Genomic DNA, 23,627 nt, shown 5'->3' with positions numbered 1-23,627 from the left:
GCGGTAACAGTCAAATAATAAATTAACAATATTTACATTTAATATAATTATAAAAATATCAAAAATTATAAAATTATAATAAATATAAAATTTGTATTTAGAAAGTTATAATTTTAATTTTTGAAAATTTATTGAAATTTTTTATTATAAAATTTTATAATATTAATTAAAATATAATAGATATATTTTAATATTTTCATAATTTCAATTTTAAATTTTTTATTAAATATTTTTACTTTTGTATATATATTGTTTTAAAAAAAGAAAAACATTTTACCCTCCTGCAACCGCCCGCAACCGCAAACGCTAGCTGGAGCCAGCTTTTGAATTTATGAGATTCGGAGCAGTTTGAAGCGGTTTAGAGCGATTCGAGTGATTGTTGTAAACCGCCGACAACCGCTACCAACCGCAAAAGCTGCGTTTGCGGGTGGTACCGGGAAAACCAGTCGCCTCTTGACTCTCCTTGTACATCACAAAATAGTAGGCAAAACTATATAACTGTGAAAGCTAACTTGCGGGTCAGGTTAAACCGAAATAAACCGAATCCGGTCGAGTGTGAATAATCAGAAACCGGAGAGGATCAGTGAAGGACGTGGCGCTTCATTTCCCACTTATTTCGCTCGTTTGGAATTCCTATTCAGTTGAAATCTCTCTCGATAATCATCATCGTCGTCCATCTCTGCAATTTATCGTATCGTCTCGTTGTGGTTTAACAAACAAAAAAGAATGGCGACGAATGGTTTAGTGACGGGACTGAAAGTGTTTTTACCGGTGATGTTCTGCGTCATGCTCGCGACTCTTATCTACACCATCATCACCGATGGCCTTCCCGAACCCGACCGTCGTGATGTCTTCACCCCGTACTAACTATATCCTCTCTTCATTTTCACATGTATTTATATTTACTCTCTCTCTCTCATGTTTGTTGGTTGGTTGGTGTCTCTTCAGATGGTTCGCTACGACGATTGTGGATTTCTACATAAATATCGTTCCTATTGCGGTACGTTATGTTGATTTTTAGAATCTTTATTGAACGGTTTGATTGATGTTTTGGCATCTGTTTAAGGTATGGATTGTGTACAAGGAGACAACATGGTTTGGTTCTATACTCTGGGCCATTCTGCTCGTCGTATTTGGAAGGTACATTAGTCTATCAATTAGGTTCATGGGGGATGGACATAATAATCATGGAAACAATTTTTTTTCTTTTGTTGTGTGTAACGATTTGGAATATGATTTGGCAGCCTGACGACGTGTGTGTATCTGTTTATGCAACTTCTCAAGCTGACACCTCAAGAGGCTTCTGAAGATCCTATGTACTTCTTGTTACTCCGTGATTCCTTCAAGTACGTTTGTGTTTCCCTATTTCATTTAATACTTTGTTTCTCTCTTGTCTTGTGAATTCAGAGCTTCATATTAGTGTAACCTTATGTTCTTGTTAGGGATGGAGTGGGTCTCAGAGACAAGAAATCCCTTGTTGTTACTGCAAGATTTGTGTTTGGTGCCTTGGGCTGTGTGATGCTCGGAGCTTTGGTTTACACTTGCTTGACTGATGGTTCTCCTTTCCGCATGGAGCTTCTTTACCCGTCAGTTTTCTTTCTTTTTTTAAATTATTTTCTTTCTGTTAATTCTTTTGTTCGTTGCTTTGTGTTTTGAACCATCTGATTCTGTTCTGTGATTCAACTTTGCTTATTTATTCGCTAGGTGGATGGTGGTTTTGCTGGTTAGCTTCTACATTAATGTTGCGGTTTTATCAGTAAGTCCCAAATAACTTAAAGCATCTCTCTTGTTTCCTTTTGGCTTTTGGTTTGCTACTACAAAACTTTATGAGGCCGTCTTGAACACACTGGAGTTGTGCTTTGGATGGTCATTAACAAACTATACTTTTTGCTCTTACCTACGTACTTGAGTAATTTATATTTACTCTTTTTAATATTTCAGGTCTGGGTTGTATATAAAGAATCTAGCTGGATCATTGGAATCCTCTGGGTTGCTTTATTACTATCTCTTGGCAGGTACAATATATCTTAAAATTTTTAACGCCCTTGAAGATCCATTCATCATCACCTATTAAGGATAGTTTTTTCATTCATGTGTTTACTCTTTCTCAATCTCAGCTTTGGCACGAGCGTTGTCATTGTGGTGCAGCTATTCCGTCTCTCTCCTCTTGACCCGCTTTACCTCGTTCTTGTGAAAAACACCAATCGGTAAGCTCCCAACCAAAACAGATCCAATGTAATCTAAGAAGATTGATTAATATATATAGATATACTCAAAAGTAGCTCATCAACATACGGCTTATAATTCTTGTTACATTTGTTGTGTTGGAGGAAGCAAAGAACAAAATAAGGGCTAAGTTAGTGAAAACTCTCTCTCTCATGGGTCATGGCAGGGCTGGAGATATGTATGAGCGCACTCATTCTGCGGTTCTGCGTATGTGAAGCTTCCTGATTCCATTCTTTTACCACATTAAAAAAAAAAACATTTCTTTATCCACCCACACAATACTTGTTTCTATTATGCATGCATTCCCCAAAATACGTGAATGATTCTTCTGTATATTGTTTCCTTTTTATGTGACAGATATAACTTAATAAAAAAGTTGTCGTTTGGGCATGATGATGCAAATTGATCGATGTCATTAGAAACTTTTTGGGTCATAGACCTGACATGGAGTGAGCTTCTTTGCTACGGATCATTTTGGGCTTCAAAGTTCAGACAAGCCTTATAGTTTTGTTCAAAGCAAAGAGTTGGTCATCTATTTCTCGGGCAATGAAAAATTAAAATGACAAAGCATAATTTAAGCTGACAATGAGGAATAAACACATTCATGCTTGAATAATTTGGTGATATTACTCGATACTACATGAATTAAACTAACTGAATCAATGGGATTTGAACCGTGAAGATAAAAGCGACTTGTAATTATTCAGTTCTGCTCAAATGTTTCTATAACTTTTTAAAAAATTTCCTGTCAATCATAGCCATTGACATAAATAAGATGAATGGGTTAGGTTAGGAGATGATGTGTAGTACATAGAGTTTGGGTTGGGCACTTGCCCACCATAAACTTTTTAAGCTAATGTAAATTTGTCAAGACTTTTATGAATGCTAAATATTCAATTTTATAAAGATGTTTAGTAGTGCTTAATAGTTTTGCCCCGGATAAAAGTAATTTCTAGCTCCGCCCTTGGGAGGGAACAGAAGAAGTCTGAGAGAGAGAGAGAGCAAGAGCTGAGAAGGAAGTTTGAGCACGAGAGGGTAAACCGGTTTGAGAAATTTCAAGGAGCGAATCTGTACTTGAAGAGTCTTGATGATATATTGCGTTGATGATGAGAAACTCAAGGAGATGTTCTCTGAGTTTGGAAATGTAACCTCTCCCAAGGTAATAACTAAAAGTCCATGCATACATATATGTCTTGTTGTTGATGTTACGTTTGTCTTCAACCATAATCATACGTATAGGTTATGGTTAATATACAAGGAATCAGCATAGAGTTTGGTTTTGTTGCTTATTACAATCCTGAAGAAGCTTCGAGAGCCGTGTATTGTTAAAGATTTTTATCCTTCTAACTAATATTTATAACAATGCAGCTGAGTGAAATGATATGGAAAGATGATAGGAAAGAAACCACTTACATAGCTTTTGCGCAGCGCAAAGAAGATAGTCAAGCACACACGTATAGGGTTCTTATTAAGCTCTCTTCAGTTACATATTTAAGAAACAAAGGGTTTGTTAAAGCTGTTTTGTGTGTTTCAGGCGTTGTTTTCACAGATTAGAGCACCAGGGTCAATGTCATCACCACTGACGAGGCTTCATCACCCACCAGGTGAACCAATGCCTGGTACACATCAACAACAACAAGTTAAACTAACAGAGTTTGGTTTATATTTTTTAGATAATCATGAAAAGGATTGGATTGATGTTGGCAGCATATGCACTGTAATTTGAGCCCTGGAAGGAGATATATGATTAATGGTCCGGGTACGGGAGGAACGGAATGGATTTGAGTGTTTCGCAAGGAACCTTGCCTCCTCCAGTCATGCATTTGCCAATTGATGCTTCTTCAAACATCACGAGAAAGATTCCTTACTTCCATTCTCTTAGCTTACTTCTCTCTTAGCTTCCGCTAATCTTAGCTGATCGCACACGGGTTTGCCCCTCTCTCTCTCTTTTTTTCTGTGTTTGCTTTTACATTTAATGTATATTTCTAAGCATATCTCTAACTTTAAATATCTTTTAAAGAAGACGTTTAAATAAAGAGAGTTGATAAAGGTAGGCATGCTCATTTATCTTTATACTGATTTGGTTGGAGACAGATGCTTGGAGAGAGACTTTACCCACTTGTGGAAAAGCATGAATCACTTCACGTGGCTAAACTCACAGGAATGCTAGCTGTTGGAGATGAATCAAGCCGATATCTTGCACCTGATGGAGTCAGAAGACGCACTCAAGTCTAGAGTTTTTTTGAGGCTTTAGATGTTCTAAGGCTATTTGTTGATGCACCTGATCATTATGATCTCGGTTTCTCTACCACCAACTGAAAATCTCCACACCTCTATTTTTTTAGTTCAACTTTAGAGTATTTCTTTTAGTATTTTTATTAATTTTTTTTAACTTAATTTATGATTTTGAAACTTTTAACTTAATGTGGTTGGTCCATTTTATTTAGAGTCTTTAACGCTACATGAAATTTAATTGTTTATCATTTGGTAGTGATTGTCAGCAATAGGAAGCCACTCAATCATATATGGTTACTGTTTAGTGACATGATGGTGCGAATCCAAACGTGGGTGTTTTCTGTAAATGAATTGATTCGAATGTGTCCTACTTGAAATTTGTGGTTCTGCAGTCAACATGCTTGGTTTCAGTTATATACACACAAACGTCTTTTAAAACATTTATGGTTTTAGAATCGGAAATTAATGAGCAAAACTGAATGATTATACCATTTTCATTTCATAAAAAAATGGTTTGATATGACGTTGATTATAATGGTTTATGTTGATCGAATATTCTCCGAACGAGAGCAAGAATCTAATTCATTTTAGTTTATTCGGAAAACACATGTTTGCATATAATACTAGGGTCGGCCCGCCCTACGGGCGGGATATACTTTACTTGTGATCATTTTATTATTTTTGTATGATTTTATAGTTAGTGTTTTAAGTTTTCATTTGCGTGAAATATGTATGATACACTACAAAAATTCATATTATATCACATAAATAGTATCAGAAATATAAATGATAAATAAATTATGATGTATTCTAGGGTTCTGATTTGAGAATAATGTCACTTATGTATTATTTTTAAATTGATGGTCATGTTTTTAGGCGTTTAGTAAGATTTTTTTTCCAGTTAAATTGATATGTGAATGCATGATTGAGTTTGTTTTGTCTATTATCCATATTTTGTATTAATGAACTTTAGTTATTGGGTTATTAGTGGACTTTAACTTGATTGGGTACATCAAAATTAAACGAAAGGTTAACTGAACTAAAAAAGAAAAAAAAAGTTCTTTTATTGTTTTTCTCTCAGCCGACTAAACCTAATTTTCTTATTTCTTTCACTATCTCATCCGACCCGTATTCTTTTTTCATCACCTCACCTTCGTCTTCACCTCCTCACCGTATCTTCTTCATCACCTAATCTCCCTTTTCATCTCATCCATCTTCTTCGTTTAACCACCTCACCTTCTTCTTTACCACCTGACCCCATCTTCTTCTTCACCACCTAATCTCCCTTTTCATCTAATTATGCTTCGTCGTTCACTTTCTTCTTTTCTGTTTTACTTGATAAATTAGGATTTGATTTACAGTTCATCAACATAAAGTGACAGTATTTTATCTGTTTGGTTCAATTATATAGATATTTTTCAGTCTGAAAAAAAAACAGAAAACAGTTTAACTTAATCGATTTTTTCCAGATTTACCTAATTCGCAGGCTTAGATGTAATCTTTAGGAGTTTTTGACGGAAAAAAGTTTGTTTGGATTAAAAAAATGCTTGGATTACAGATGTGATTTGTCTCAGTTTTTTTGGTTGGAGAAAAGGTTGGATGGTGGCTCAGAAAATAATTTTCAATAACTCATTTAATAAAAACGGAAGCCCACTCATGAAGCCCAAAAAAAAACAAATTAAAAAGATGAAATAACCAGAGTTGAACACGTGTCATACTAAGAAGAATTGACTTAGTGACGTGGATGCACAGGAGTGAAGCGAACATTTTTTTATATATATAGATTAGTTTTGCTGAGACTTCTTGTCAGATTTTTGTTTTTATTAAATTATGAGATGGTACATGCAATTAGTGAATAAACAATCTCTGTTCATGTGAAGTAGTATATTATTAAAAGTCAACATCAGTGCTCTATTTTTCAAATTGACTATACTTATAAAATGATTGAACAAAGAAGAGATGGTGAGTGGGTTTGATACGTGTCACCGGCCAAAATGTGGCTGCCCCTTCTCATTGGAGCTTCACTAGCCGACCTTTGCCTCATCATTTGTTGACTTCACTCGCCTTTTTTACATATTTTTACTCAAAACTCATTTCTTTCGGTTTCTAGATTGTTCCACCCACTTTGGTTCTTTCTTTGAAACTCAAGTTCATTATATCAACGTAGTGAATGAATTTATTTTCGTGTGTTTGCAAAATTTTAATCGAATTTAGATCTTTTCATTTATTTGGTGTTTAAGTCCTAATATGCAAAGAAACACTAGAACGAGTTAGTTCTGGTGGTAAATAGACTGTGCTTGTAACTCCCATCACCCATATTCAATTTGCTGTAAGAAAGACTATTTATAATGTTTGGACTCTGGTAACTATTTATGTAAACACCACATCTAAATTATGACATAATGACACTAAAACAAGGTAATATCATAAGTAATGGTGGTGTTTGAAAAAAAATCTAATCAGTATTGGTGAATTCTACATTTAGATATATATCATAAAAGATCAAAGTATAACCTAATGAGCGAATCAAGTTTGAGTTTAGTTTTATTAACGTTGCGTTTTGAAATCTACATCGGTTGGAAAAAATTTCGATTCTCTTATATTATATTGATTACTGTCACGGTTCTCCGATGAAAAAAGTATGTAACATAATAATAGAGTAACACTTGAAGACGAATAAAAAAGACTGTTGACAATGTAAGGTGTAATGAATATCTGGCTCAGTAAACCACAATAGAATCGATTCATTGGACTATAACTTAAATTAAATCTAAAGAAATGTCTACCGTCTGAGAGCTTACGACTTTTCAAAAAGCTTTTTTGAAGTTTCGTAAAAAGTTTTCTCCACCATAGTATCACTTTTAATAGAATATGGTTTTAAACATGATATAATAACAAAAAGTAGACACGCTAGCTTTATTAGACCTGAATACTCTTTAGATTAACAATTTATTTTTCACAAAGGTAAATATTAAACACAAATTGAAGCCAAGTTCAATGAATAAAGCTTTTGTTGCCACTCTTAAAAAGATTGCAATGACCTTCACAAGAAACACAGTCTGATAATCAATAATAATGAATATTTATTTGTGTACAAGTTTGGTTATTACAACAATCATACAACTGCTTTCTGAGTCGTTATAAGTCAACTGCTAGAAAATATAGAAAGTATTACACTGAGAGGCAGTTTCAAGTTTAATATTACACTATAAGGTAGTTTGTGCTACTACGGTAGTTTTTTCTAACCAAGCTTATTTTCTATTCATAAACTAACTAAATAAATTTGTAAACAAAAGAAAGTGGGTTCCATTTACTTAACATATGATTTCTATAGAATTTAGTCACCGTTCTTCCTAGCAAACAAAAGAAAGTGGACCCCATATATCTTCTTCTTCGTTTCTTTTTCTTTAGTTCTTCATTTTTTTGTAAAATGATTGTTGTTTTTTCAGAACATTCTTTTAATAAAATATGTTTATAATTAGTATCTTCATTATTCAATCTATCTTTTGATATATATCAAGCTAATGTTATTATACACTGCAAATCACGGTCACAAAAGCTCCACCGCCACAGTCTCCTTTCTTTTCCACGAGACTTATCTTTTGTGGTGTTTCAAGTCCGGTGGGAGCTTCAACGTCATACCCTATGCTACATCTTTGCCGTGATCTTAGCCTCTCTCCATGACCTCCGGCGGACTATCAAGCGAAGCCGCTGTTGCACCGAGATGTTGATCGCCATTGTTGAGCTTTGAGAAGAAGTTTCTTTAATTTTCAGTTTTGGTCCTTGTAATTTTAAATGTTTCCATTGTTGTCTCAAAACATCTAGATTTGCATATAAGTCATGTTTAATTAGCCCAAAACTTTCAAATGTGAACTTTAGACCTTGTCAAATGCAAATAAACAAAAATAAACAAATATATGCACCAAATACCTCTAAATACATACTAAAATTATTTACATGAGGTAAATGCAAATGTTAAAACCTACTAAAATTATGAGTTACCAATGAACAACATATTTACATAAGTTGAGTAGGTCATATTGACTCATTTTTTGTATCATATTGACCATACAAATAACGAAACTTGCAATTTGTGTACAAAAATGATCTGGTGTTCATGTATTATTGTACAAATCAATAAGTGTACATGCGAACTATTGTACGCATGGATGAAAAATATTTGTGTACATAGTATAGTGTACACATCAAATAGCTTTTAAAGTTACAATTTTTTACCGTATAAATATTGTAATTTGCAAATGTGCCTAAAACATTTATCAGGTGTGCATTTGAATCCTTGCAAATAAATCTAAAATACTGTCTGGTGTCCATATATTATTGTACAAATTAATTGATGAACATGTGCATTATTGTATATGTGGATAGAATAAAATTTATGTACGTATTGTCGGGATTTTTCTATTGTTTATGTATGGCCACATGTACGCTGAATTTTCAATATCCATGTGTACGAAAGATCATGTGTACACCTAAATCCGGTAAGAGACTGAGTTACCAAATCGATAGAAAGTGATAGAGAGTATCACAGTTAGTACTGATGCTGGTTGTGAGTTATCCAAATCATGCTCTCATCATGTTTTAGTAGAAGAGACCGAAAAATCCAAACCTTGTCTTATCTCCGACGATGTTTACTCAAAAGACAACTTCTGAAAGAGGTTAAAACACCATAATCAAAACCATAACACATATGCATGTGTGCATGTAGCTCCTTATGAACTTAATATTGTGAATTTATGTTTCATCTTCTTCTTCATCTAAATTTACTTCTCTTTCTTATAAGAATAATTTTAGAAATGTATACATGTAGATGTGTATGCACGTGTACATGTAGATTTTATAAAAATGGAAACATAGAAATTGTGTAATCATTTTGTGTCGGTGTCCACGAATTTAGGTTGTACACATGCACATTAAATTCATATGTTGTCCACAGTTATGATATTTACATGTACACTAATTCTACATATATGTGGTCATGTTTTAAGGTTAATAATTTGTTTTAGGTTTAAGTGCTTAGGATTTATTATAAGGGGTTATTGAGTTGTAAATCTGAGTTCTTTTGTTCATATATATGTACTATAATGTTTTTGCGAATGTGTACAATTAAGTTCTTTAATACAATTAAGTTTTCCGGCAATTAGCTGAATGTGTACATTTAATAAATTATTTATGCGAGAGTGTACAAGTAAGCGAGATGGTAAGGCGCTTGTTTTTATTCTTAGACTCTGTTTCTATTAACGTTTTCATCATCTAAGTTTTACTTAATTTTTTTAATGAGTGGTAATTTCGTAATAACTTCATCTTCTTGTTAGGGCTTCTTGAGTTTCCTGCAAATATATCTCAGAGCCGCCATTGATTTTTATCATGCAATCTTCATTATATTTTGTGTGTTTTAACTCTAGAACTTATAAATATTTTACAGTTTAACTGATTAGGACCCAAAACCCAGAAAAAACAAGTTTTAATTTCCCATAACTAAATTCCCCATATCCAAATCTATGGATAGTTAATTCCGACGTCTGGACACGTGATTCATCTTAGGAATGGTAATGAGTTTTAAAAATCTAACTATTTGACATGAATTCTAGCGGAACTGCGTGATATATGATATACAGGTTGATTGAAAGAAGAAAACCGATGAGAAAAAAATAAAAGATCTGAGATTTATGTTTTGGAGAGGCTGAGATACAATGAGTTTTTTCTAAATCAATTTTCTGTTATAAAAGAAAGAAAAAACGAGATCAATGGAGAAGAAATTCAGGAAAGAGAAGATGATAGGTCCCACTAATTAGAAAAGTAACTTTGTTTGGTCTTAGTTAAGGGCACTAAAGTAAACAACCATAATAAACTACCCTAGTAGCTGAATCTGTCTTTGGATGTAATAAAATCTTAGAAACTGCCCTATACTGTAAAATACTCGAAAATATATAAACATGCAAGAACAGAGAGAAATAGTCAATGTCATTTAGAACATGGGTGTGGTGTTATCTTAGAGGTTAGATCGATACATCTAGCATCCCTTCTGATATCACATCATTAGAACATATATGTGCTTCATATGTTGAAACAATGATAGGTTCCATAAATTATTGGGAAGAGCAAATGATGTGATGTTCGTTTGTTTATTTTATGCGTTAATGCTTACGGGGTTCATTTACATCAACCATCGAACTATTAATTATCAAAAAAATAAGTAACTACACATAATGTTCAAAGAGTCTATAGCAAATCATCAATATCAGCCATTCACAAATTTGAGGTATAAGAAAATTTAAATTATTTATTTTTATTTCTAATATTCAATATAATTAAGTATTATATTTATTTTTTCAAATTTTAAAATGTTATATTAACTTTAAAAGTAGTTACAGCGCTTAATAATTAAAAAAAAACTATTTTCTTATTAAAATGGCAAATATTTTCAGCCCAGTTACAAGTCTCCACGTATGGTTTAGAGCCCATCGCATACATATAGAAGAGCATGACCATGAAAAGCCCACAGTTATGTTCCATGTTCAGACACCAACCTGCCAGCCATCCACCAGAGTGTGGACCCCACACCCACGAATCGTATGGTAGATCACTACAATATATTGCTGGCATCCTGTTGCGCCACGTCGTCGTTAGGAGGAAGATCAACGTCCATATATCTCTTGCGCCTCTCTCATTGGTACACATCGTTTTGTTATATTTCAACTTGTTTATGTGGTAGAGTGGACAAGTGGGAAGAAGAAGATAAATATCTAAAAAGAGTGTGGGCCTTATGTGTAGTCTTGAGATATTTTCTCAACGGGCTGTCTCCACGAAAAGCTGCCCCGTTAATCAATACACACCATCAGACGGCTCGAATCTCTTCAGGTCAAGCTGCCCGAAAACTTTGCCGAGGAATTTGTGTGGGACTCACTCACCACTGAAATCAACGGCGGAAATTTCGAAGGTGTACGTAACACTGCGTAGCATCTGAATATAGCTCCTCTGAAAATATCTAGGGACACATGTCACTTAGCTTTGTAAGAAAAGCAATTAACTAATCACATGACAGAGCTTATAGTTAAACTAATAAAAAGGAGGAAATAATACAATCATGACCACCTTTAAATAATGTAATTAATGGGGAAGAGTTTATTTAACCGAACTCACCATACCATGAACTAGAGTTTAAAAAAAATAAAGTAAACAAAAATAAGCTTGTTTATTATCTATACACAATTTTACTTGTATTTTTTTGTTTTCAGAAACTTTTCTTTTGTCCAAAGTAAAAGAAACATTTCTTTTTTAATTTAGAATATACCAAATTTTGAAGTAAAACAAAAGTAAAATCAGAATTTATAGTATATATTATAACTAAAAGTTAAATACAAAATTAGTTGAAATTAACTGAATTTGTAATATTTTAACAGTCAAAAATCTATTTGGAATATAAAATTAAATTAGTTAATTTACTTAGAATAAGAAAAAAAACAAAGGTAAAAAATTAAAAAAAAAACAAAGGGGATGATGCAATGTAATGTATGTGAGAGGGGAATAGTAATGTTTGATGATGGCCATGGGGACATGGAGGAGGGAAGGGTGAGATCTAAAAAATGAGAGAGCATAAAGAAAGGGGTCGTGGTGGCAAAGGCAGAAGAAGTATCGGTACGCCACGTCAGGTTCGGGGAAATCTTAAACCGAGTGGAGAAAGCCTCCAAAATCTCTTTCTCTCTTCCTCTTCCTCTTCCATTTCCACAAAGACACAATCTCTCGTCTTCTCCTCTCTCTCTTTTCTGTAATAATAATAATAATAATCCTCCTCTCCAGAAAATCACTTCTCTGATATTTCTTTCTTTCTTTCCTCCTAAATCTTTTCTCTCTCTTTCACCACTGATATTCTTCCCCTCATCTATTTTTTTTAGCTCTCAAATAAAACAAAATAGAGAGAGAAAACCAAACCAGAGCAATCTCATAGGAAGATTCCTTCTGACAGGTCCGTGTTTGGTTTTCTATGGTTGGTTCTTCAGATTATATGAGATCTTGTAGTTAAATTGTGACGAATTCTTTGTACTTGCATTTTCTGTCAGCAAAGATCTGTTCTTTATCACTGTGTCCATTTCAAATAACACAATCTTGTCTTTTCTTATATCTGATTGAGATTTTTCTTCTTCTTCTTGATTGTGTTGTATCTACAGGAAGGAGCCTATATCAGTTTTAACCAGCCCTTGTATAAGAGATATTCCCTTTTTTTTATAGAAAGAACTCGATTTACTGTATTAGAGTAGATCAAGAACCGTTACGACCCATTGATTCTCGATTGGTTAGAAAAAAGGGTTTGTAAACCATTCTCTCTAGATGACATCGCCTACTTCATCTGAGAGGTGGACCGATGGTCTTCAGTTCTCTTCCTTGTTATGGTCTCCCCCACGTGACCCTCAACAACATAAGGTACTTAACCATAATAAAGCTTCAGATGTTTCATCCATGAACCGCTGCTGATTGTCTTTCTCCTTAGGATCAAGTCGTTGCTTATGTCGAATACTTTGGTCAGTTCACATCAGAGCAATTCCCTGATGATATTGCTGAGGTACTTGTTCGTGTGTTTATGTTGCCTTATGATTAGTCGTGATTATATATATACTGATGTACAAATATTTATGTATCAGTTGGTCCGTAATCAGTATCCCTCAACTGAGAAGCGACTTTTGGATGATGTGTTGGGTATGTGTATGAGCTTCTCTATCAAACACTTTATGATCCACGCTTCTTTGTTTTGAATGTTTATATCTGATTCTCTGTCTTGTTGATGAAAACAACAGCTATGTTTGTACTCCATCATCCTGAGCATGGTCATGCTGTCATCCTTCCGATTATCTCATGTCTCATCGATGGCACTCTAGTGTACAGCAAGGAAGCTCATCCCTTCGCCTCTTTCATTTCTTTAGTTTCCCCAAATAGTGAGGTAAATAGTTTCTCAACACTGTCTTTCATGGAAACTCTTTTTGGTATGCTGACAAACATGTGTGTTCACAATCCTCTACAGAATGACTATTCAGAGCAATGGGCTTTGGCGTGCGGAGAAATCCTACGCATCTTGACTCATTACAACCGTCCCATTTACAAGACGGAGCAGCAAAATGGAGAAACGGAGAGCAAAGCTTCTACTAGTGGGTCTCCTACGCTTTCAGAGGCTAAGGCTGTATCACCAGGACAGCATGAAAGGAAACCGCTAAGGCCTTTGTCTCCATGGATCAGTGATATACTACTCGCTGCTCCCCTTGGTATTAGAAGTGACTACTTTCGTTGGTAAGTAGATTCTGTTACTTTGATCTGTACTGTGCTTAAGCTTCAACTTCTAATAATTGTTTGTTTGTATATACAGGTGTAGTGGTGTTATGGGTAAATATGCTGCTGGAGAGCTCAAGCCACCTACCATTGGTGAGTGTCCATCACCTCTGGCTACTACAATGGGTTGTGAGTTACGTCTTATAACACTTTTTCTTATTTTGCAGCTACTCGAGGATCTGGTAAACATCCTCAATATATGCCTTCGACACCAAGATGGGCGGTTGCTAATGGAGCTGGTGTCATACTGAGTGTTTGTGATGATGAAGTCGCTCGGTATGAGACTGCTACGTTAACAGCGGTTGCTGTCCCTGCACTTCTGCTTCCTCCCCCAACGACATCCTTAGATGAGCATTTAGTTGCTGGCCTTCCAGCTCTTGAGCCTTATGCACGTTTGTTTCACAGGTAGTGTTTCTGAACACATCCTTGTGCTTCCTGGAGTCATATGTTGTTCTCACTCTCTTGTTCTACTGTCAGATATTATGCGATTGCAACTCCAAGTGCTACTCAGAGACTTCTTCTTGGACTCTTGGAAGCACCACCGTCGTGGGCTCCAGATGCACTTGATGCTGCCGTACAGCTTGTGGAGCTTCTCCGAGCTGCTGAAGATTATGCATCTGGTGTAAGGGTAAGCATTTGGCTCCTACGAAATAATCAGCTTTTGATATGTTATTAAAAAAGGATCAGCTCTGATCACACACTCTCTCTTTTCTTTGATGTAGCTACCAAGGAACTGGATGCATTTGCACTTCTTGCGTGCAATAGGAATCGCCATGTCTATGAGGGCAGGCGTTGCTGCTGACGCTGCAGCTGCTTTACTTTTCCGCATACTGTCGCAGCCGGCACTGCTTTTTCCTCCGCTAAGCCAAGCTGAGGGAGTAGAAATCAAACACGCTCCTATTGGTGGCTACGGTTCAAATTACAGAAAGCAGATAGAAGTTCCTGCAGCAGAAGCAACCATTGAAGCCACTGCACAAGGAATAGCCTCAATGCTTTGTGCTCACGGACCTGAAGTGGAGTGGAGGATCTGCACTATATGGGAAGCTGCCTATGGATTGATCCCTTTAAACTCCTCAGCCGTTGATCTCCCTGAGATCATTGTCGCCACCCCACTGCAGCCTCCCATCTTGTCATGGAACCTATACATCCCACTCCTCAAAGTACTCGAGTATCTTCCACGTGGGAGTCCTTCCGAAGCATGCTTGATGAAGATATTCGTCGCCACGGTGGAAACAATCCTCAGCAGGACTTTCCCGCCAGAGACTTCTATCAGGAAAGCTAGAGCGAGTTTAGCCACGAGATCATCAGCGACCAAAAACCTAGCTATGGCTGAGCTTCGTGCTATGGTCCATGCTCTCTTCTTGGAATCATGCGCTGGCGTGGAGATAGCGTCGCGCCTGCTTTTCGTTGTGTTGACTGTGTGTGTTAGCCATGAAGCGCAGTCTAGTGGGAGCAAGAGACGGAGAAGCGAAGAAGATGCTACTGCAGAGGAGAATCAAGACAATCAAACTAGTAACCGTAAAAGTAGGAACGTCAAGGGACAAGGACCTGTGGCGGCGTTTGATTCGTACGTTCTCGCTGCTGTCTGTGCTCTCGCCTGTGAGGTTCAGCTGTATCCTATGATCTCCGGAGGAGGGAACTTCTCCAACTCTGCAGTGGCTGCAACCATTACAAAGTCTGTGAAGATAAACGGTTCATCTAACGAGTACGGAGCTGGGATTGACTCTGCAATCAAGCACACACGCCGCATCTTAGCGATTCTCGAGGCGCTCTTTTCGTTGAAGCCATCTTCTGTGGGGACTCCGTGGAGTTACAGCTCTAGCGAGATAGTTGCTGCGGCCATGGTCGCAGCTCACATCTCCGAACTGTTCAGACGCTCAAAGGCCTTGACGCATGCCTTGTCTGGTTTGATGAGATGCAAATGGGACAAGGAGATTCATAAGAGAGCGTCGTCTTTGTATAACCTCATCGATGTTCATAGCAAAGTTGTAGCATCCATCGTCGACAAAGCTGAACCCTTAGAAGCGTACCTTAAGAACGCCCCGGTCCAGAAGGATTCGCTGGCTTGTGTTAACTGGAAACAACAGAACAACACATCATCAGCAGCAGGGTTTGGTACAGCGGCGGTGACGTCCACGTCACGTAATGAAATGGCTCCGAGAGGAGGTAACCATAAGTATGCTAGGCATTCAGATGAAGGCTCAGGGAGTAGATCGTCATCAGATAAGGGCATCAAAGATCTGCTGTTGGATGCTTCTGATCTAGCGAATTTCCTCACGGCTGATAGGCTAGCAGGGTTTTACCGTGGTACGCAAGTTCTTTTGAGGTCGATACTTGCTGAGAAACCGGAGCTTTCTTTCTCCGTTGTTTCGCTGTTGTGGCACAAACTGATCGCTTCTCCTGAGATCCAGCCCACAGCCGAAAGCACCTCTGCTCAGCAAGGATGGAGACAGGTAATTTACTTAATGATTTTGGTGCTTCTTCAAGAATCCAAGTGCTTAAGGGTTCACTGATCATCATATTTTCTCATGTATCAGGTAGTTGATGCACTATGCAATGTGGTATCTGCAACGCCAGCAAAAGCAGCTGCAGCCGTTGTTCTTCAGGTCTATATTTCTCTTGACTGATACTATCATGGGCTTGTTCCAAAGGTTATATTATGTATTGAAGGATGTACTTTTATGTTCTAGTATGTTGAATGGTGGGTCTTGTGTTTATAAACAGGCTGAGAGAGAGTTGCAGCCTTGGATAGCCAAAGATGATGAAGAAGGTCAGAAAATGTGGAAAATAAACCAAAGGATAGTGAAAGTGATGGTGGAACTCATGAGGAATCATGACAGGCCTGAGTCACTGGTGATTCTGGCAAGTGCATCTGATCTCCTTCTGAGAGCAACTGATGGAATGCTTGTTGATGGAGAAGCTTGTACATTACCTCAACTTGAGGTAATAATACTATACAGATACACACCTTTATAGATTAGCTGCCACTTAGACTGGAAAAATCGTTTTGACACCAAAAAAACTTTTCTTGCAGCTACTTGAAGCTACAGCAAGAGCAATACAGCCAGTGTTAGCTTGGGGACCATCTGGACTAGCAGTAGTTGACGGCTTATCAAATCTATTGAAGGTAAAGCATGAGCCTCTACCTATGGTTTGCTGTGTTGATCAGTAAAATAAACTATGGTGCTGACTTTTTGATTCTTTCTAGTGTCGTCTGCCGGCAACAATACGGTGCCTCTCACACCCAAGTGCACACGTACGTGCCTTGAGCACATCAGTACTACGAGACATCATGAACCAAAGCGGCATAACCACCACCAAGGCAACTCCAAAACCGCCGCCAACAATAACAACCGAGAAGAACGGAACGGACAGCCCGTCGTACAGGTTCTTCAACGCGGCGGCAATAGACTGGAAAGCAGACATACAAAAGTGTTTGAACTGGGAAGCGCACAGCTTGCTGTCGACGACAATGCCGACACAGTTTCTTGACACGGCGGCTCGGGAATTAGGATGTACCATATCAATGTCGTCCCAATAACACGAGCAGCGCCTCTTTTTATGATTTGGAAGTAGACCAACCAATATGATGTGGTTACTTTTGTATTTAGTATTGTATGATGAGTGACTAACGCAATCATATTCCGACCGGTGCGGTCGCTCGGGTCTCTCTACTCTATATAACTCGAATCTCTCTTCGTTTGTACATTTTTAACATGATGAAGCAGCACAATCGACTTTTACTATTTTTTTGTTTTTTTCCTTAACTACAAGGTATCTTAACCGCAATGTATGTTGTGTTCTTTCTTGATTCAAGTTGACTAGGCTGCATTATGTAACTACACGTATAGCATTATTCAACTCTTTAAGACCTGAGTTCACTCAGTAAAACACAAGAATAGCTACTAGCGACTACTCCGATGAGGCTGGATTAAGGAGAAGAGTGTTCTCTCTCTTGCAATCCTCTGACGATTTTATTGAATGAAAGGGGTAAAATGAAACCAAAAGTGCTTCTTAGTCCCTATCATACACAAGTTAAGTAAGGTTATGACTGGTTTTTCCTGCTACCATCCGCAATTGGTAGCGGTTGTTGGCGTTTTGCAACAATCATTCAAACCGTTCTAAACTGCTTCAAACTTCTCTAAACCGTTTTAAATCGCCCAAAATCTCGTAAATTCAAAAGTGGGAGGATATAATTTTTTTTAAAACAATATAAATACAAAAAAAAAATTAAATTGGAATTATAAAAATACTAAAATATATCTATTATATTTTAATATTATAAAATTTTAGAATAAAAATATTTTCTATATTTTTAAAAAAAATTCAAAACTATAATTTTCTAAGTATAATTTTTATATTTATTATAATATTATAATTTTTGAGAGAATGGTTTACAAACCTTTTGTTGCATCTGGTAGTTAACCAGTCATAAGTATTCTACAAACGCACCAATTTCTAATCACAGAACCAGTCGTAAATTCTCTTAAAACCACTAGAAACCACAACCACTCACATCCGCAGTTGCGTTTGAACCAGTATGCCCTAAGTAAATGGTCGTCTTTCATTACACTTTAAACTAACCCTGCGGATTTAAACCCAAACGGCCGAGCCGAACCGATATTTTTGGTTTTGAGTTTGGTTTAATTCGAAAAGCTTTCGAAAATAGTTTGATTTCCGGTTTGGTTTGATTTGGTCCGGTTCTCAGTTATTTTGTATTTCTATATAAGCAAATTATCAGAAGTTAACTAAAAATAATTAAAGTAATCAAACCAAAATAACCAAACTAACCAAATTTAACCAAATTTAACAGAAAAAAATCCAAGTTTTTTAAAAATAAACTGCAAACCGAAAACGGTTATTAACTAACCAAAAACCGAACTTAGCCAGATTTTTGGTTTAATTCAGTGGGATTGTACCGAACCGGAAATACCCAACACAAGAAAAAAAAAACGAAACCGGGGTACTTTAAACACTAAAATAATATAATTAAAAAGTTCCTCCTAGTTTTCATCACTCTCTTCTTCTCTCTCATCGCCGATTTGTGATTCACGCGAGAAACGAGAGAGAGAGAGAGAGAGAGAGAAAGAGTGGCGATCGCAACCGCCGGCGCTGACGGAAGTCATACACAGAGCTGATCCGACAGGTGAGTTGAATGATAATCTACTACTCCCATTAGATTCATTTCCAGCAAATATTATTTCTTCTGTTTGTTTCCTGAGCATAAAAAAAGAAAGTAGTAGCAGCGAGCGAGCGAGGAAGACGAGAAGCTTGTGAGAGAGAGGATGTTATTAGTCTTGAGTATAGAGCTAATGCATGTTTCAACTCTTCTCCTTAGGTTACGGATCCACACTCTCTCGGCGTTTTAGATCTCTTCCGAGTTGATCAATCTCTCATTATATACACTATATGCAACTCTCTCGAATTCTTCTATAGTTTTGGTTGTCTTTAAACTAGCTTTGGATCCTAAATTTGGAAACTTTTTGTTGAATCTGAATTTTGGGTTGAGCAGGAAGGTGGACATTGTCAGCAAATGGAATAGGCCTAGATGAATAGAATGTTACTGGCAGTTTAAGGAGGTGGTTTCTTCTCAGCTTCCGCGTCTAAGGGATTGACATTGACCCTTCTTCTCTCCCGATATATAGATAGGCCCATGAGAGTTGTCCCCTTGAATCATTACCAGCTGCTTCTTGTTGACCCTCTTCTTCAGCTGGATTCCATCAAGAACCGAGTTTCCCGCGGTTGCGCTTCCTTTTCTTGTTTTTCTTGTGGCGGCGCTTCCGCGGGACTTGACACCACCACAACAACCACCCCATGTCCTCTTAAAGTCGAACCTTTGAAGCAGCCCGTTGTATCGACTTCACCACCAGAGTCTGTTGCTGTTCCTGAGAATGGCAAAGACCACCACGACGCAAATAAAGCTGATGATAATGATGATAACACCAGCAAAGAAGAGGCTTTCAAACTCTCGTTGAGGAGCAGCTTGAAGAGACCGCCCTCTGTTGCGGGGCCACCACGCTCTCTTGAGGATATTAAAGAACACGAGACGTTGAGCGTCGACGATGCTAGCGACCTCGCCGGTGGAGACGATACGGGAAGGCGGAAAGTGCAGTGGCCAGATGCTTGTGGTAGCGAACTCACTCAAGTTAGAGAATTTGAGCCCAGGTATGTCTTGTTGAGCAGAGCTTTAAATGTCAATACAATTGAAACATCACATTGGTTTTATTATTATCCTCTGCTATCTTTGCACTCCCCTTCCTTGTGCAAGCATTATCCTTAATGTGAATCGTGAGCTTTTGATTTAGTGTAGCTATTTTCTTAATCAACTTTGATTTTTTTTGGTGGGCAGTGAGATGGGATTGTCAGATGAAGAATGGGAGACCGGAGAACACAGGACATGCTCATGTGTAATCATGTAGATCAAGAAATCATCGGTTATCATTCGTTTTACTCTTTGCGTGTATCTCTCTCACAGTTTTCAAAAATGTGTATTTAGTATATGTTGTTATTACAAAAAAAAAAAAAACAAAGGGTCTCATCAAGGTTTTGTTGGCTTTGTACATTTCCCCCCCCCCCCCCCCCCATGTTTTTGACTGGCAAACTACTTATTCACAGTTTCTTTTCCTCTCTATAAGATGCAGAGAGCGAGTCGCAACCACAAGACGTACGCCAACGAAACTATCATCCAATTAGGAAGATAATAAAGTTTTGGTAAGAAAAAAATAATCAAAATAAGTTTTATTAAAAGATAAAAAATGTATTTTTATTCTATAGTTAATTAATTTAGATTTAGGATTTAGAGTTAAAGGGGTGGGGTTTTAGGAATAGGGTTTCAAATTTAAAAAAAAAATAAAAAATAAATATTAAAATTTTCAAAACAAAAATGAGTTATTTTGGTCATTTTCTCTCTTGAATGTTATTTCTGTGATAAAAACTTAAAAATAACTATTTAAGATAATTGTCCATTGTATTTTTATCCTGAGTTAACTAATTTAGATTTAGAGTCTAGAGTTAAGTGGTGAAGTTTTATAGATAGGATTTCAAATTTTAAAAAACAAAAAACAAAAATTAAAATTTCAAAACGAATATAGACTATTTTGATCATTTTCTTTCTTGAATATTATTTTTATTACAAAAATTTAATAATAACTATTCCAGAGAATTGCCCATAATAATACGACCAAAAGCTATTTGACTGGGATTAATTAAACTCAAGTGTGAGGGGGAACATAAGTGTAAAATGTAAAGTAAGAGAGTAATGATGAAATTATAGATAAATAGTAGGGACCGAAATTAAAAAAAAAGGACTTAGACAGAAGCAATCTACCGACCGCACTCTGTCCGACGTTTCCCCGGTGCGGCTAAGAAACAGAAATGCGGAGGATCAATTCAGTGTACGGACGAGTTGAGATTCTTAAGAGAGTACTCGAAAAACCTACGAAGCAATCTCACGCATTCTCGGCCTCTCGTTCCTTCTCTACAGAAGGTGCTTATGGCGGTGGCGGTGAGTCTCAGCAGAACAGCTCAAGGGTCAAGATCTTCGATCGAGATCTCAAGCGCGTACATGTGCAGTGCTCAACTTTTACTAGCCAAAGCTTTGTTTTTTTTTTGTTTTTTTTTGTTTTTGGATTGGTTGCGACTTATTTTGTGTTTGGGTTTGATTGACTTTGGGATGGGAATTGAAGCGTGACCGAGCGGCGTGGCTGTCTCGCAATAAAAACGACACCTTTGTCGACGCTGTTGCTGAGAATCTTCTTGACCGCTTAGAGGTACACTCTTTGTCTTTGATACAAGAGTGTGCATAAAGTGACTGCTGTTCTTGATTTGGATCCTCTGCGTTTTTGCTGTTTCCAAGGATTGTAAGAAGACTTTTCCCTCTGCGTTGTGTTTGGGAGGATCTCTTGGTGCTGTTCAGCGTCTACTACGTGGTCGTGGTTAGTTATCTCTCTCTTGACTCTCTTGGTTTCTGTGTATTTCCATCTGCATTTTTTTAATGTTTATGATGGTTTTTTTTTTTGGATTTGGGTGCATAGGCGGGATTGAAAAGCTTATCATGATGGATACCTCACATGACATGATTAAATCATGTAGAGATGCTCAAGATGATAACTCCATTGAGACATCTTACTTGGTTGGTGATGAAGAGTTTCTCCCTATCAAAGAGAGGTAACAACAACATTAATGTATAACCTACCTTTGCTGCCACTCATCAGAGTTCTATGTCAACTACTGATATTTGGAAAATGTTTGTCTTTTGAAGTTCGGTTGATTTGATCATAAGTTCCTTGGGGCTTCATTGGACTAACGATCTTCCAGGTTCCATGATACAGGTTGCTCTTTTTGCCTGTGTATGTGGTGAATTGGTTTGTCATCTTGAGGGAGATTGATAATGTGTTGGTTTTGGATTGTGCAGTGCAAACTGGCCTTGAAGCCTGATGGCTTATTTTTAGCAGCGATTCTTGGTGGAGAAACTTTAAAGTTTGTTCTGTCTTCCTTCTCAAAATTGAATACCTCTATGTTATTATCTTTTTTTTTTTTTTGTAAAATTAATCTTTATTTTAATCAGGGAACTGAGAATAGCATGCACTTTGGCTCACATGGAGCGTGAAGGAGGCATTAGTCCCCGGCTATCTCCTTTGGCCCAGGTGTGTGTGTGTGTGTGTGTTACAGCTTGACGATAAATATGTCGGTGATTGCAATTTGTTGATGACAGAACGAAAGAGTTGACTTTGTATCATACTGAGCTGAAGAAAATGGCTTCTCTCTCTATTTTGCTTTCAGGTTAGGGACGCAGGGAATCTCTTGACCAGGGCTGGTTTTAGTCTCCCTGGCGTTGACGTTGACGAATATGTTGTTAAATACAAGAGTGGTAAAAAAACTATTCCATTTTTATTCTTCATCATTGGTTTGGTTTGGTTTGTATATATCTTCACCTTCTAAGCTTTCCTTCCTTCTTCTTTGATATCTTTATTACTCAGCGCTGGATCTTATAGAGCATCTTCGTGCAATGGGTGAAACCAATGCTCTTCTCCAGAGAAACAAGGCAAAGTTTTCTATCTTTCTGTCGAGAATTTTCTCAGTTCTGACTAGTGCATAAATATTTTTCTTAACCAAAACCCCTCTTCTTAACAGATACTGAACCGTGAAACTGCTCTTGCCACGGCAGCCATATATGACTCCATGTTCGCCACAGAGGACGGCACTATACCTGCTACGTTTCAGGTACGCAATGTATCAGAGTATAGACTGTAACAACAATGCATGTTAATCCAGCAGGGCACAAGGTTTATATCGTTGGGTGATTCCTGTGTAGGTGATTTACATGACGGGATGGAAAGAACACTCGTCTCACCCTCAGGCCAAGCGGAGAGGTTCAGCCACCGTCTCCTTCACGGATATCCACAAGCAATTCGGTGGTCAATCTTGATGTATGGATCAAAGTAGAGGCACGTTCACGTTCAATAAACGGAGACCTTACAAAAGAGGCTCCGAGAGTCAGTGACTGAACTTTAGGGTATTACTGTGTGCACCCCTGTGAGGTCCTCTAGTAAAAGCATTTGAGCATTGCGCTCTATAAAACATTGGTCTTGCTCTCCAATTTTTTTTTTAATTAAATTATGTAAAAAGTATTTATAGCCCTCAAAATTTCTGATCCAACCTTGTATTTGAGCAGATATAATGTATGTTTGAAAAAACCTTCTCATGAAACTTCCTTGTGAAACAAAAAAAAAGAATGGGAGTGTACACTGACAGGACGTTCATATTGTATTGTGCAACAACAATTATATTTCGAAAGCGTTTCCAGATATTTCAGACACAACAAAACGTAT

General features: G+C 37.1%; 4 protein-coding genes and 1 long non-coding RNA gene across 10 annotated transcripts; 4 read left to right on the top strand and 1 right to left on the bottom strand.

Annotated features, from left to right (window-relative positions):
- The first annotated feature begins 607 nt into the window (after positions 1 to 607).
- LOC103840832 lies at positions 608 to 2,616 on the top strand. 4 transcript variants are annotated; one of them, XM_009117357.3, is made up of 9 exons: positions 608 to 860; positions 949 to 1,000; positions 1,067 to 1,140; positions 1,245 to 1,346; positions 1,443 to 1,586; positions 1,705 to 1,756; positions 1,942 to 2,015; positions 2,118 to 2,207; positions 2,393 to 2,616. In XM_009117357.3, the coding sequence occupies exons 1-9, from the start codon at positions 727 to 729 to the stop codon at positions 2,439 to 2,441; spliced, it is 771 nt and encodes a 256-aa protein (XP_009115605.1). In that variant the 5' UTR covers positions 608 to 726; the 3' UTR covers positions 2,442 to 2,616. The 4 variants fall into 4 exon arrangements, with proteins under 4 accessions (XP_009115605.1, XP_009115608.1, XP_009115606.1 ...); XM_009117360.3 differs by having other exon boundaries at positions 2,340 to 2,616; XM_009117358.3 differs by having other exon boundaries at positions 2,335 to 2,616.
- Positions 2,617 to 3,571: 955 nt separating this feature from the next.
- Positions 3,572 to 4,314, bottom strand: LOC117127876. Its single transcript, XR_004450813.1, has 2 exons — positions 4,028 to 4,314; positions 3,572 to 3,842 (listed from the first exon to the last, which is right to left on the bottom strand). It is a non-coding gene; the product is annotated as an uncharacterized LOC117127876 (long non-coding RNA).
- Positions 4,315 to 11,989: 7,675 nt separating this feature from the next.
- On the top strand, positions 11,990 to 17,553 carry LOC103249166 (protein GIGANTEA). 2 transcript variants are annotated; one of them, XM_009117353.3, is made up of 14 exons: positions 11,990 to 12,445; positions 12,648 to 12,900; positions 12,968 to 13,039; positions 13,119 to 13,173; positions 13,272 to 13,414; positions 13,496 to 13,758; positions 13,835 to 13,890; positions 13,965 to 14,202; positions 14,275 to 14,425; positions 14,520 to 16,250; positions 16,335 to 16,403; positions 16,522 to 16,740; positions 16,832 to 16,924; positions 17,006 to 17,553. In XM_009117353.3, exons 2-14 carry the CDS (start codon positions 12,808 to 12,810, stop codon positions 17,336 to 17,338), a joined length of 3,516 nt encoding a protein of 1,171 aa, XP_009115601.1. In that variant the 5' UTR covers positions 11,990 to 12,445; positions 12,648 to 12,807; the 3' UTR covers positions 17,339 to 17,553. The 2 variants fall into 2 exon arrangements, with proteins under 2 accessions (XP_009115601.1, NP_001288824.1); NM_001301895.1 differs by lacking the exon at positions 11,990 to 12,445 and having other exon boundaries at positions 12,808 to 12,900; positions 13,835 to 13,926; positions 17,006 to 17,338.
- A 1,215-nt stretch (positions 17,554 to 18,768) lies between these two features.
- LOC103840828 lies at positions 18,769 to 20,426 on the top strand. 2 transcript variants are annotated; one of them, XM_009117352.3, is made up of 3 exons: positions 18,769 to 18,943; positions 19,310 to 19,962; positions 20,147 to 20,426. In XM_009117352.3, exons 2-3 carry the CDS (start codon positions 19,451 to 19,453, stop codon positions 20,214 to 20,216), a joined length of 582 nt encoding a protein of 193 aa, XP_009115600.2. In that variant the 5' UTR covers positions 18,769 to 18,943; positions 19,310 to 19,450; the 3' UTR covers positions 20,217 to 20,426. The 2 variants fall into 2 exon arrangements, with proteins under 2 accessions (XP_009115600.2, XP_018510326.1); XM_018654810.2 differs by lacking the exon at positions 18,769 to 18,943 and adding an exon at positions 19,025 to 19,135.
- Positions 20,427 to 20,830: 404 nt separating this feature from the next.
- On the top strand, positions 20,831 to 23,505 carry LOC103840826 (putative methyltransferase At1g22800, mitochondrial). Its single transcript, XM_009117348.3, has 11 exons — positions 20,831 to 21,363; positions 21,483 to 21,566; positions 21,653 to 21,731; positions 21,831 to 21,963; positions 22,058 to 22,127; positions 22,211 to 22,275; positions 22,364 to 22,442; positions 22,579 to 22,666; positions 22,776 to 22,840; positions 22,930 to 23,019; positions 23,111 to 23,505. The coding sequence occupies exons 1-11, from the start codon at positions 21,172 to 21,174 to the stop codon at positions 23,222 to 23,224; spliced, it is 1,059 nt and encodes a 352-aa protein (XP_009115596.1). The 5' UTR covers positions 20,831 to 21,171; the 3' UTR covers positions 23,225 to 23,505.
- The last annotated feature ends 122 nt before the right edge of the window (positions 23,506 to 23,627 follow it).

Source organism: Brassica rapa, chromosome A09 (genome assembly GCF_000309985.2).
Source record: "Brassica rapa cultivar Chiifu-401-42 chromosome A09, CAAS_Brap_v3.01, whole genome shotgun sequence".
Taxonomy (NCBI): domain Eukaryota; kingdom Viridiplantae; phylum Streptophyta; class Magnoliopsida; order Brassicales; family Brassicaceae; genus Brassica; species Brassica rapa.
The sequence above is the reverse complement of the archived record's forward strand: the minus strand, read 5'-3'. Positions and strand labels throughout refer to the sequence as shown.

Bases quoted from the DNA above. Each gene is read 5' to 3' on its own strand.
- LOC103840832 (XM_009117357.3), top strand. From the start codon at position 727: ATGGCGACGAATGGTTTAGTGACGGGACTGAAAGTGTTTTTACCGGTG. The intron at 1,757-1,941 runs GTAAGTCCCAAA...TTAATATTTCAG, and splicing joins TTAATGTTGCGGTTTTATCA to GTCTGGGTTGTATATAAAGA. The intron at 2,016-2,117 runs GTACAATATATC...TCTCAATCTCAG, and splicing joins TTATTACTATCTCTTGGCAG to CTTTGGCACGAGCGTTGTCA.
- LOC103249166 (NM_001301895.1), top strand. From the start codon at position 12,808: ATGACATCGCCTACTTCATCTGAGAGGTGGACCGATGGTCTTCAGTTC. The intron at 12,901-12,967 runs GTACTTAACCAT...CTTTCTCCTTAG, and splicing joins GTGACCCTCAACAACATAAG to GATCAAGTCGTTGCTTATGT. The intron at 16,251-16,334 runs GTAATTTACTTA...CTCATGTATCAG, and splicing joins CTCAGCAAGGATGGAGACAG to GTAGTTGATGCACTATGCAA.
- LOC103840828 (XM_009117352.3), top strand. From the start codon at position 19,451: ATGAGAGTTGTCCCCTTGAATCATTACCAGCTGCTTCTTGTTGACCCT. The intron at 19,963-20,146 runs GTATGTCTTGTT...TTTGGTGGGCAG, and splicing joins GTTAGAGAATTTGAGCCCAG to TGAGATGGGATTGTCAGATG.
- LOC103840826 (XM_009117348.3), top strand. From the start codon at position 21,172: ATGCGGAGGATCAATTCAGTGTACGGACGAGTTGAGATTCTTAAGAGA. The intron at 21,364-21,482 runs GTGCAGTGCTCA...TGGGAATTGAAG, and splicing joins GAGATCTCAAGCGCGTACAT to CGTGACCGAGCGGCGTGGCT. The intron at 22,443-22,578 runs GTGTGTGTGTGT...TTTTGCTTTCAG, and splicing joins GGCTATCTCCTTTGGCCCAG to GTTAGGGACGCAGGGAATCT.